The sequence below is a fragment of the Diceros bicornis genome, chromosome 37 (assembly GCF_020826845.1).
Source record: "Diceros bicornis minor isolate mBicDic1 chromosome 37, mDicBic1.mat.cur, whole genome shotgun sequence".
Taxonomy (NCBI): domain Eukaryota; kingdom Metazoa; phylum Chordata; class Mammalia; order Perissodactyla; family Rhinocerotidae; genus Diceros; species Diceros bicornis.
The window spans coordinates 9,685,533-9,698,570 of record NC_080776.1 but is presented as its reverse complement, the minus strand read 5'-3'; the positions used below and the strand labels follow the sequence as shown (position 1 = coordinate 9,698,570).

Sequence of the window (13,038 nt, the reverse complement as noted above, 5' to 3'; positions counted from 1 at the left end):
AGACCATGGAGCTTTTATTCCTAGAGAAATGGGAAGTCATCTCAGGATCTTGAGCCGAGGAATTACATGATCTGACTTAGCTTGTTGTGATGGCTTTAAATTATTATATTAAATATTAAAATGAATAGTAACTATTTAGAAGGGCCTGGCACAGAGCCTGGAACAAGCTTGTGGGTCTCCCGTCTGAATGTCGGTAATGGGGGCATGCACTGATGTGCGCATGAGGAGCGTGTGGGCCTGCTAGGGAGGGCACAGGCCGAGCGAGTCTCGGGCGCCCTCTCCTGGAGGACCCCGCACTAGCTGTGACAGCCGGAAGCGGTCAGGCCCTGGCCAGGCTGGTCACCGGGGGCAGCTGGCTGCAAGGCGTTCATCTGTCCCTCAGCATGGGCCCCACAGTGCCCCGCGGCCTGGCGCCAGTCTGGGTGTGTGCTGCCAATCTGCCCTGCCTTGCAATCACAAGCCTATGGTGTAATGGAAAGAAATCTGGGCTCTGGAGGCCAAGGAGCCTGGGGCCTAGTCCTCCTCTGCCACAGATATGCTGTGTGACCTTGGCAGTTCACCCCACCTCTCTGGGCTGTGGGGAGTTTCTGCTGAGTCATAATGATGCACCATATGCCTGGCACCTAGTAAAAGCTCAGTCAGTATTGGTTGAATCAGTGAATGAAGTGGGGGCCGTCAGCCTTTCTGGTAAATATTTAATTTAGAGAAAAGTAAATAGAAGTGCCCAGTGGGTATTCATTCAAGAAATACTTAAATATTTAATGAGCACCTTCTATGGACAAAACACTCTTCCAGGCACTGGGGTACATTACAGTGGTGAAAAAAATGAGTAAAAACCTTGCCCTTGGGTAGCTGACATTTTAGGTGTTGAATCAAAGGTCATTGATGTATTTGCATTTGTATCCTGGGCAGGCTTTTAGGGAGAGGAGGAAGTGGGGGGAATGGGTGGCCTGCTTTGTCTCAAGGGGCTGGGGGTGGAAAGGTAGCCAGAGTGGACAGAGAGGGTAGGAAGGTGCCCACTGAGACCTCTGTTCCTGGCTTAGGGACATACTTGCCTCCACCATCCTTCCTACTCCACCCGCTCAGGTGGGGTCTGAGTTGGTCTAGAACTGGTCGTGTGGGTCCAGGGGGAAGCCAGTCAGCCCCCTGTGAGCCCTCTTATTTCTCTATGTTCAGAGTCTTGAAGAAGACACCAGAGTGTCCCAAAGAGCAGAGAGAGGTTTTGCCATGGAGGCAATGGGGTGTATGTGTATGACCACACGAGGCCCAGATCTGTTTTGGTTTATTTTTGTCCATTCTCTGGGAGCACCACACCCATCTCCCCTGTCCTAGAGTTCCTGGGTCACTGTCCAGCTCCCAAGCAGATAGGCAAAGCGGAGGGCTTAGAGCCAGAATCTCTAGTCCCAGGAAGGCTCTGCTCAAAGAATGCTTCCCCTTGGGGGACACAGGTGGGTCTGGACCTCCTTTCTTCTCCAAAGACAAGTGGGTAGTAGCCACAGGAGATAGATGTGTGCTGAGAACGAAGGGCTGACTTTCAGAGCTGACCCCAGCTGGAAGGGGCCGCCATGGAGGGAGTGCGTTGTCTGACACGGGAGACGTTCAAGCAGAGCTGATGACTGCTCATCGAGGTGTTGGGTCAAGGCTGGGATTTCTGCATTGTGGGGGTCATTGCTTGGGGGACTTTGAGGTCTGACTCTGAGGGTCTAAGATCCCTACACTCCCTCTGCCTTAGTGACTAGTCTGCACCTAAGCTTATTTTTGGACGACGGGGCTAAGACTTCCTCTGACCTACGTGTCCCTTTATCCTTTGTGGGGTAGATGACACATAACTCATTCACGGGAAAGAAGAAGGAGGCAAGAGGCTCCAGAAATTACTCAGATACACACACCACCCCTTATCCCCCTGGGCCCAGCCTTACCCGGGTGTTCCTCTCACAGAGAGACTAGCTCGGATTCTGGGGCCCCCAACAGGTTCAAGGATGAGAAGCCCCCTCACCCATCCCTCCTCCTCTATCCCAAGTGTGAAGAGGTTGGAAATGCTACTTCTAATTTCATTTGGATTCCACTACATGGTGATTGGGCGTACTTCTGGGGCCTGTAAGGTTCACCCCATTGGAGCACGGGGGAAGAAAGAAATGACCATGAGTCACTGGGGTTAGAGGGCGGGGACATGGCGGGTAGCCCCAGAAGCTCCCAGGGCAAAGGTAAAGAATACATGGAGAAGGGGGGCCTCCTTGGAGGGTGGGACGTACGCAACCCAGAAGGGAAAGGGCAACTTAGCGAGGACCGCATCCCAGGATGAGGAGAAAGACAGAGACACCAGAAAGGCTTTTGGAAGTTTCTGGAAAAAGCCAGTTAGGAACGGCAGATTAGGGACCTTAAGACTAAAACCCCATTAGGTTTATTTCACCTACAGACTGTCTGAATTTGTGTGTTTGTGAGCTCTACTCCCTTCTTGACTCCTTTAAAGAGTAATCCCTCAAATCTGTGAGAAGCGACTGGAACGCTGAGACCTACTTGAATCCATCAAGCTTCCGAAGTCTTTGATCCACTTGAATTTGTTTTTTGGAGGGAGTGAAAAGAGAGACAGACTTCACTCTTGCCCCCCCAACAGCTACTCAATTGCCCCCACGCCCTATATTGAATAATTAATGTTTCCCCACAGAAACCTTTAATGTATGTGTGCTGATGTTTTATTCTGTGATTTCTTAATTTTTTTATATGTCCTAAGTTCCCCTCCTATCTTCCCAAATTCTCCCCAAATTTCCCCTTGGTATTTTGGTTGAGATTGCATTGCATTGAAATTATAGATTAATGTAGGATGAATTGACATCTTTAGAGTATTGAGTCTTCTTCTCCGAGCACAAGATAGAGATTTCCATTTTTCTTAACACTGTAATTTTTCCTGAATTGGCTCTTGTGCATAAAAGGTGCTCACTCAGGCAGGTTTAATGGGAAGAGGCTGTAAGCTTCTTCAGGGACGGGACTGGAGGAGCAGCGGTGTCCTTCAAAAGGAGCAGCAGGTGGTGTTCCAGGGCCCTGATCGTCTGTCTGAAGGTGGGGTAGGGGGCCCAAGGGGGCAGTCTCGGAATTGGGCCTAATCAGAGGTATTTGTGGTTCCCCAACAAAAGCCCCCTGTCCGTCCCCCCTCCCCCATATGCCACACACATACAGCAAGGCTGGGAGGCTCTGGCAACAGAAGGGGTGACAGGCCCTGAGGGAAATCTGGCTGGGCAGGAGGGCAGCACACAATCCATCTCAAGGGGCCGTGCGACAGAGGAGACCTGGTAGTTAAGACAGCAGGGGACACGCTAGGCTTGTGCTTCTCTCTTTATTATTTCTGTCCAGAGCCCCTGCAGTGGGGGAGGGGCAGGCACGGGGAGGTGGGCACCCCTCCCACCTGCCTGAGACCGCTCTCTGCCTCTCTCCTCTCCAGCATCTCGCCCACTCTCTCTCCTTCTGAATCTCCTGCTCCCACATCTGGCACCTTCGGGGGTTCCCTCTTGCAGCCCCTGCTTTCTAAGCCCACCCTGCGAAGGTAAGGGACCATGGTGTCAGTTTCAAGCCCCTCAGTCTTCCCAGGGGGCTAGTCCCCCAGTTCCCTGCCCGCTTGCTGAGGAGGCTGCCCGTTCTCTCTCTGACCCTGGCTGGGGAGTAGGGCGTAGGGAGGTCCATGGGGCTCAATCGTGACCCTGCTGGGTCCCAACACCCTGCTCTGGGGCTCTCTCCAAAGCCAGAGGCTAGAGCCCGAGGTCACGGAGCTGGGAGGGGCGGGTCACTGCTCTGCGCTGGCTTCATCCCAGCCCTGCCCAGCACACCCTGAGGGTGGCCGAGCCAGCTTGCTCATTTCCAACATTCAGGACTCACACGGCTGGGGGCTGCCTGTGCCCGGGCAGGGACGGGCCATGTCCCCTTTGGGGACCACGGCGGGGGGGTCGGTGAGCAGGGGTCAGAGGCTGTGAGGGGACACTGTGGCTGGGTGCGGTGCCCTGGGATGAAAGGAGGCTGGTTCAGGAGGCAGTGAGGACAGGGGCGAGGACGGTCTCTGGTGGCAGAGGGGTCTCTGGCTTTAAAGCACCTCGTGCTGCTGCTGTGTGGCCTCACTGACGACCTGGGGAGGAAGAGAAACGCAGTCTGTCCTGGCGCTGGCGGGAGAAGGAGCCACAGTCCTGGGCCACTCCTCAACCCCAGTGGAGCAGGCCCCCTTCCCTGCCAGGCAAGGGCTGGACCAGCACAGCTGGTGGAAGGTACCTGATGACAGCCCCCAAGACACACCCCATAGCCCCCACCAAGGGTGAGGAGACCAGGCAGACCACTCACCTCTCCATCCCGGGTCTCGATGGTCTTGATCATCACTGTCTTCTTGGTATGGACCTCGGAACCCCTCTGCTCAGGGCTTGTTTCTGTAATAGATCCATCCACATGCTCAGCCGGACCAAGTCCAGGCCCAGGCTGCTCTAGGGGCTGGGAGTCCATCCCTGGTCCCATGGGGCAGAGCCTGGAAGACTCCCACCCTCTCAAGATGCACCTGTTACTATTTCAGCAAGATTTGAACCCAGCACCCAGCAGATGGCTCTGCAGACCCCAGGGCTAGTGCCACAGTTGAGATGCACTCAGGAGCCAACAGATGCGCTCCAGGCTAGTTCAGAAGGGCCGGGGCTGCCAGCATTCCTAGTCCCCACACACCTCCTTGCTCCCTCTCCACCTCTGGGCTTCAGGAAAGCCCTACATGAATTTGGACCCTGACCGTTAGAACCCCAAAGCCCGGTCCCAAGGTACTCTGTTGGAGGACCTTCTGGTACCCAGCCCCCTTTAAGACTCTGGATGAGTCACTTGATGTCTTCATGAAAGAGACAGACAGGAGTCAGTCACTGATTCATTGTGCTAGGGGCCAATCACTTGCCCCTCTGTGCCTCAGTTTCCTTACTGTGAAATGGTAACACCGATTCTTGCCCTACTGTGGCCACAGAACTATTCATTTCAAAAAACATTAAGCACTTTTACATGCAAGGCTCACACTTGGTGTCTGCATAAACTCCTAACTGAAAAGAAAGGTTCTGAGTTTTATACAAAGGGTCAAACTTAGGTCCTTGGTACTATGAGCTTGGTGTTCATGAATCTCCTTAGCGAGCAACCAGCCCGAGCTGAACGTTGTAGCTCGCTGGAGCACAGCGTGTGTTTTTTCCTGATGGAAATGAACATCGAAGATATAAAAGGTTTGATCTAGGAAAGGCGAAGCTGCCAAGGACTCTGACTCGCTTTCCGAATGGATCATTATGGCGTGTTTTTCTGCTCTCTGGGGCTAGAAAGCCACTCGATCTGCATATTACTAACGTCAGGATGGCAGCGTGCCCTAGGAGCTCCTTCTTTCCATTGTTTGGCTCTGCTAAGGTTTGGCTTCATTTTTTTAAACGCGTATCCAACATCTTGCTCCAGCAAACTGAAAGAGTTCAACAAGCAGCCGGGGGTGGTGGGGGCGCTTGGCAACTTGCCAAACAGACAGTGGGTGGTGGGTGCCTGGTAGCCCAGGGCCTATGGTTCTAGATACCGCCAGGCCCCTTCAGAGTTTAGGTACATCAGGAAACAGAAGCTGTTTGCTGATGCCCAGTATTCCCAGAAGGTGCAGGGGACATGGTCAATACAATACAAGACCACGAAATAAAAGAAAATAAAAAGCTCTCTCTGTCAGAGATGCCTCTACCTAAACACCCCCATCCACCTGCAGCAGCCCCTCTCTCTTCCCCAGAACCCAGCCCTGTCCCCATGGTTCCATCCTCCTCTCCTGGCTGGCCTGGGGCAGTGCCCATGCTGGACTACTGCCCCCTGCCATCCCAGCCTCCACCTGCCACCATGCACTCACCTCGGAAGTTGAGGGCAGAGAAGGTCTGGATCGGGAGGTTGATCCTGAAAGGGGAGAGACCAAGCCCCCAAAGGGTTAGGACCCTCCATCTCTCCCTGTGACCACCCATCAAAGCTTGCCCTGGTCCGCTCTAAACACCATCCTCAGCCGTCCCAGTCCCACTGACCCCAACTCTCCCACTGCCACACTGCTCAGGGCATGGGGCCAAAGGCCACCTCCAGCTGTCCCAGGAATGGTGCCTTCTGGAAGGATCACCCATTCTATCTCTGACCTGCTGGTCTGACACTAGGACCCCCAACCCCACTGCACCCTCCAGTTCACCAGGATTTCCTTCTTGCTCTTGGCACTAAAGTGTGTATCAACAGCAGCTGTGGGTGACACGCATTGTGTGTGCCCACCCTCCAGCCAGGCTGGGAACCTCTGGCCCACCCACGTGAGGGCACGTTCCAGGAGCTGCCATCCTCATTTATGCCTAGTGCTGGGAAAACGACTTTGAAGGGTGATTATATATAGATGTAATTCTACGAAATCTGAACTCTTGTTAGTGTAAGTCTACATCTAAATACGTCTGCTGATTTTCTTAAACCTCAGGTATTGTCATTTTTATGAGTATCAATGGGCATCATTTTTTCAAGTCACTGACCTGTTTTAAATGGAGGTTAAGTTTACATACAGTGAAATGCACAGATCTTTAGCTTGCAATTCAGCGAGTTCTGATCAATGTCTGCAGCCATGTAACTACCAGTCTAAATCAAGATATAGAACATTTCCATCGCCCAAGAAGGTTCTCTCCAGTTGTATGTTGTTTTCTGTGTCTAGAGGCGAGCTGCTGTGAGCACGTCATTCTGTCTTTCTTACGAGCGTGTGCGTGTGTGTGTGTGTGTGTGTGTGTGTGTGTGTGTGTGCGTGCACCCTCAGTGCCTGAGTCTCTGCACCCTCTCTCGTAGCCAAGGCTCTCTGTCTCTCCCTCTGGCCCTATTTGTCTCTGTCCTTCTTTCCTCATCATTCCCCACTCTGCTCTCATCTCTCTCTTGACTGACAGTAATATTTTATTACAGGTTGCTGCATATGGTTTTATGGTGCTGGTTCTTAATTTTGAAGGTGGATGAGGGAATACTTAACATTTCTCTTTTTATAAAAGCTATTAATTAAATCACTTTTTACTCAGGTGGCCTTGGTTAATTCTCTGTAATTAGTGGAGTGGTGGTCTCTTGTATAATATTGTTTCCCAATCTTGTTAAGGTGATTCTGAGCCCCCCAACCCAGGGCAGGAATGGGCCCCTAGCACCCCTCCAGAACCCCACCGCCAGCCTCTGCCTTGCCCCTCACCGGCTCTCCTCGCCCTCCAGCAGCTTCCGGTAGGTGGCAATCTCCACGTCCAGGGCCATCTTGACATTGAGCAGGTCCTGGTACTCGCGCAGGTGGCGGGCCATCTCATCCTTGAGGTGTCGGATCTCCTCCTCCAGGCGTGCAATGTTGTCCTGGTAGCCGCTGGCCTCACTAGCAAAGCGGTCCTCCAGCTCCCGCATCTGCCTCATCAGGGAATCGTTCTGCGGGGGAGGGGCGCCCAGGTCAAGGACAGGCTGGGGGTGGGGAGAGACACTAGGGGCCCAGGATGGAGAGAGACACAGCCTCGGGTCTGAGAGGCAGGTCCAGGAGCTGTCAAACTCTCCTGAGCCATGGATCTCTGAACTCAAATGAATCTTACGTGCAAACTCAAAGGACAGAACGGAGAAAGGCAGCATCAATGTTTGGCCTCCCCGCCCCCACACAGGAGCCCCATGATTCCTGAGAGTCCAACGGGATCCACGGTCTGTTTTTACCCCTATGGTAGATTCGAGGAGACAGAGGCCCAGAGAGGATATGTGATGGGCCCGGGGTCCCAGAGAGAGGGTACGAGCTGTGGGCAGGAGGGGCCGGGCCTGGCGAGGCAGGCAGGGACTCACAGTGCCCTTGAGGGCGTCGATCTCACAGGTGTAGGACTGGATCTGGTGTCGGTACTCCATCATCTCCTGCTTGGCCTGGCGCAGCGCATCGTTGTTCTTGTTGGCTGCCTGGGTCAGGTCGGACACCTAAGGGCAGAGAGAGGAGCCCTGAGATGAGGAGGATGCAGGATGCAGGTGGGGTGGGCCAGGGAGCATGGAGACCCCAGGCTCACCCTCCTCCCCATGGAAGGAGCCACAGGAAGCACCTCCAGACCGGGATTGAGGGGGACAGAGGGGCCAGAGACCCCAGGCCAAGCCGCCCACCTTCGACTTGTACCACTCCTCGGCTTCCGAGATGTTCTTAGCCGCGATGGTCTCGTACTGAGCCCGGATGTCCCTCAGGGCGGCAGTGAGGTCTGGCTTGGACATGTCCATCTCCACCTGGACCTGCTGTTCCTGAAGTTGGGCCTGTAGCTCTCGGATCTCCTGCAAGGAGTGGCTGGGCTTCAGAGCCCTTCCAGGCCCCACACAGCACACAGCACCTCACACCCCCCTTCCCAGAGCCTGGCACCACCTCCCTTTCCAACTGCTGTCACGTGAGTCTAAGGATCCCGAGGAGGAAGGCCAAGGGCATACCTCTTCGTGCACTTTCTTAAGGAACGCGATTTCCTCGTTGAGAGATTCGATCCTGCGCTCCAGGTCAATTCTAGCTAGGGTGGCTGCATCCACATCCTGGGAGAGGTCAAGTGAGAGAGACAGGGTCACTGATCACCCAGGCAGGGCAGAGGGAGACCCGGGGCCACACAGAGGGGACAGAGGGATAAGGTGGCCGGGGGACCAAAGAGTGCTCACCGCTCGGAAGGCAGCCAGATTGTTCTCTGCTTCTTCCTTCAGCTGGATCTCCTCTTGCAGCCTGGCCGGAGCAGACAGACAGAAGGACGGACAGTTGGTGGGGATAAAACTCGCAGCGGAGATGACTGGCTGGGGGCTGCCCAGGGAGTGGGCTTAGGACAGAGAGAAGAAGCCTGGCTACTGGGTAGAGACAGGAGTCCCCGCCCACCCAGGGAGGGGACAGGAAGTGGCCCAATTTCTTCCCTGAGGCCACACCCTGGAAGTCTATGCCCCCTCCGGACTGTGACCTCCCTGGGATTAGGAACTGTGTCTATTTTATCCACCTCTGTGTTCCTGGTTCCAGCCCCAGCCAGGCCCAATTAGTTTGTGACCTGGGTGGCAGGACGGTGACTCTGCTCACTTGGGCTTTCGGAAGCAGGACGCATGATTGCTTGCTGCCTTTTGTACCGGGAGCCTGGTGGCGCCCACCATCTGGTCCCCCAAGCTTTCTGAGGGCTGCACTCTCCCTCTCTGTTCCTCTAGCTCATCCACTCCCCTTGTGAGATGGCACAGGCTCAGCCAGGCCCTGGGGCCAAGAGCCCCTCTCTACACCCATCCCCAGGGCCTCATCACAGATGAGCTGAGAGCTACTGCTTGGATTCCCCACCCCCTGTCCTTCCCAGCTTGTCCCAGATTTCCTTGTCTCCCATCAACCTCCCCTCTCCCTCTGAGGGTACACGGGCCTCCTTCCTCCAGCCATCTGCCTGCCCGACCCCCATCAACATCACTCAGCATCTTAAGATGCTTTGTAAGGGGGCTGTCCACGGAGTGCCAGGTCTCCCAAGGTCTCCTATTTCCACCCCATGATGTTCCCAAGAAAACTTCTCCTTTGCAGAGTGGGAGCACAAGGGAGCGACCTGGGGTCCATCTCCCCTCTGGAGGACACAGGTCAATGACCTTCTCCCTGCACGGTGCGGGAGAGGGTTCCTGGCACCGTGGAGAATGACAGCTGCGCCCCAGCGCCCAGGCCTAGCCTCCCACGCTCAGCCCGTGGAAAGGGGGATCTGGGGGCGCCCGGCGCCTCACTTGGCCTTGAGCCGCTGCAGGTCGTCCAGCAGGTTGTCGCGCTCGACCTCGACGCGGGCGCGCTGGTTGGTGAGCACCTCCACCTGGCGCCGCAGCTCGCGCAGCTCCTCCTCGTAGATCTCGGCCACCCGCGTCGGCTCGCGGCCCTTGAGCCGGTTGACCTCGGCGGCGAGCGCGGCGTTCTGCTGCTCCAAGAAGCGCACCTTCTCGATGTAGTTGGCGAAGCGATCGTTGAGCTCCTGTAGCTCCACCTTCTCGTTGGTGCGCGTGGTCAGGAACTCCTGGTTCACGGCGTCGGCCAGCGAGAAGTCCAGCAGCTCGCCCGCGCCATAGGAGGAGGGCGCGCGGCCCACCCCCAGCCGGCTGGTCCGCAGCGCCCCCAGGCCCCCGGCCCCGCCCGACGTGCGCGACACCTGGTACACGCGGGACGTCACCGAGCTCGAGGAGCCCTTGGAGCCGAAGCCCGCGCGCGGGAACACGGGCGAGCTCAGCGGGGAGCCGAGGCGGAAGCCCGAGGCCCCGCCGAAGGTGCGGCTGTAGGAGGACGTGCGCTGGCTGGACGAGTAGGCCTGGCTCATGGTGGCGGCGCGGGCGAGGCTGGACGGCGCGGAGGAGGCGGCGGGCGGCCGGCTGGAGAGTGGATGCCGAGACGGGATACAGGGCCCCCGGCCGTCCGCACTATTTGTATCCCTCCTGACATCAGCCCCCGCCGCCCCTCCCCTGACAGCTGCAGGATCCCGCTGTCCTGCCAGGAAAGGGCGGACGCTGGCGTGGGGGCGGGGAGGCCAGCTCCCCCGCAAGAGGCCTGCGCCCCTCGGCTGGCGGGTGGGGGGCCCGTGAGGGGTGTGAGAGAGGCTGATGGACCTAGAAGGGCAGAAGATGGGCGGGCCTGCCAACCCCTTCACCAGGGCAGCCAGCGTGTCTGGAACCTCCCTTTCAGCCCTTGGGGGCCTGCGTCCTCCTGGGGGTGCTCAGGGGAAGCCTCCATTTAGTTTGAGGGTCTCTTGTTTGCTCCAAGGAGAAACTTTGGGTTATTTCCTGAAGGGACAAGGCCTGCTCCCAAGAAAGACACCAAATCGCCTTTTTTCTAAAGATTCTCTGGAAGTGGCAGAAGTTTGAGAGGGCTCGGGCAAAGACCAGGAGTCCTCCAGCCAGGCCTGGAGGAAGAGGCTCTGTAGGCAGGCAGGGAGGGTGGGAGGGTGCCCTGGGGCAGAGAGGGATGCTGGCCAGAGCTGGTATGTTCTGGTATGTCCAGGCCTGCTCAGATATGTCCACTGACACTTGGGTTCTAGCTCTGTGCCTCAGTTTCCCTCTGGACTAGTGTAGGCCCTTTACCTGCCCCTAGGGGTGAGGATGGGCCCTCAAGTTTATAAACAACAGCGTGATTTCCAGGAAGATTCTGGTGCCCTCTGTTTCCAACTGCTGTATACACTCTAACCCCCATGCCACCAGCTTCACCTGGCTTCTGCCCCCTTGTCCCCACCTCCACCCCCTCTCGGATTCATCCCCCTCCTCACACCACCCACACCCCCACACACCAGGGTTTGTGTTTTGTCAGGAGCCTCTTGTCAACCCAGCCATCTCACTGGCAGCAACAGCTGCCAACCCAAAATACCAGAGCTGGTATTTATAGAGGAGAATGCATGAGGTCCGGGAAACAAGTGCAGAGGAGAGGAGCTCTGGGGGGGTAGGGGCCAGGTACCTGAGGAGGCAGGGGTGTCAGATGGCCGAGGAAGGCTTGGGGTGATTCGTGATTGCACATCCCACCCCTATAATGCTTCAAGCCTCCAGCAGGAATGGAGCCTTGCAGAGGGCTTGCCCGCACCTTCACAGCCCGTTCCTTGGTACAAGGCACTGGCTGACCCCTAAGGACATCCCCACTTCTCCGTGAACACTGGCTGTCTCCCTACACCTCCACATGGCACTCTACAGGCCTCTCTTAGGCCTGACCCTTTTGGAATGCAAATCTTGGAAATAGAGTGCTGGTCTTGCTGTAGCCTTGCCATCACCAGCAGGTTAATTACAAGCAGGCAAGTCCTTCAATGCTCTGTGTCCTCAACGACAAAGTGGGAATGGTTAGCCTTGCCATGTCTACCCTATAAAGGTTTGAAGAGGCTCAGGTAACAATATGCAGGTATCAATACCTTACATATACCGAGCACCCACTGTGTGCCACTATGCTGAGTACTTCCCACCCATGATCCCCAGTTCCCCCACAACCCATGAGGTGGGGACTAGGATGAGTCCCATTTTGTAGCTCTGGAAGCTGAGGTGGTCTGACTCCAGAGCCCATGCTTTGCCCCCAGGGTGGGTATCAACATGCCAGGTGAACTGTAAGGGGCTTTGCCACTGCTGTCTTTTGAAAGCCCTTTCCCATGAAGTGTCTAATTTTTATCCAACAGAGAAGCGTATGAGGTGGGTGGGGAGTTCCAGATATTCTTATCCAGCCTTGGAGTCAGTGCAAGCTGTTTTGTTCTGGTTATTTTTGTGTCTCGTCTCCCAAACTAGATTGTAGGCTCCTGGAGAATTTTGGCGACCATGTGGATCCTTAGCACATCCCAGGCAGCCCCGTCCTTGTTGTAGTTCAAAGTCAGCTGCAAGCTTTCTTTTCCATCCTCTTATTTTGGTAACAAATGCAACACACACACACAGACCCTGAGTGGACGAGTGGACAAGTGACTCAGCTCCCAGCCGGTCTTATAACTGCATCCCTCTGACTGCAGTGATTGGCTCAAGGGGTGGGGCTGGACCTGAGCAGGGCCAATCAGAGACTTTCCCTGGAATTTATAGATGGAACTGGGTTACTAAACTGGAGCCCGTGGCACCCACATTTCCTGCTTGCTGGGGAGGTCTTTCTGGAGTAGGAGGAAAGAGAAGCCAACGTGCAAGGAGAAGCAGAGACACCTGGGGAGGAGGAGAATGCCGGGCAGGAAGACCTAAACTCCAGCCCCTGGAGCCCTGGTTCTGCAGCTCCTCCCTCGATGTTGTGAGCTCCACCAGTGTCCCTCCTGGCCCTGGGGCCAATAAACCTTTCCTGTTTTTCACTTAAGGCACTTGGTGTTGGCTTCTGTCACTTGTAGCCCAAACAATCCAGACTAATCTACTGTAGGAGACTGTGTATCCATTTCTTTTTTTTTTTAATTTTTTTTAAATTTATTTATTTTTCCCCCAAAGCCCCAGTAGATAGTTGTATGTCATAGTTGCACATCCTTCTAGTTGCTGTATGTGGGACGCGGCCTCAGCACGGCCGGAGAAGCGGTGTGTCGGTGCGCGCCCGGGATCCGAACCCGGGCCGCCAGCATCGGAGTGCGCGCACTTAACCACTAAGCCGCGGGG

The 13,038-nt window shown here is 55.7% G+C and overlaps 1 protein-coding gene across 1 annotated transcript; it reads right to left on the bottom strand.

Annotated features, from left to right (window-relative positions):
- Nucleotides 1-3,320: 3,320 nt before the first annotated feature.
- Nucleotides 3,321-10,359, bottom strand: DES (desmin). The gene is made up of 9 exons (XM_058533470.1): nt 9,703-10,359; nt 8,638-8,698; nt 8,422-8,517; nt 8,110-8,271; nt 7,807-7,932; nt 7,190-7,410; nt 5,861-5,904; nt 4,321-4,403; nt 3,321-4,111 (listed from the first exon to the last, which is right to left on the bottom strand). The coding sequence occupies exons 1-9, from the start codon at nt 10,278-10,280 to the stop codon at nt 4,070-4,072; spliced, it is 1,413 nt and encodes a 470-aa protein (XP_058389453.1). The 5' UTR covers nt 10,281-10,359; the 3' UTR covers nt 3,321-4,069.
- Nucleotides 10,360-13,038: the final 2,679 nt, after the last annotated feature.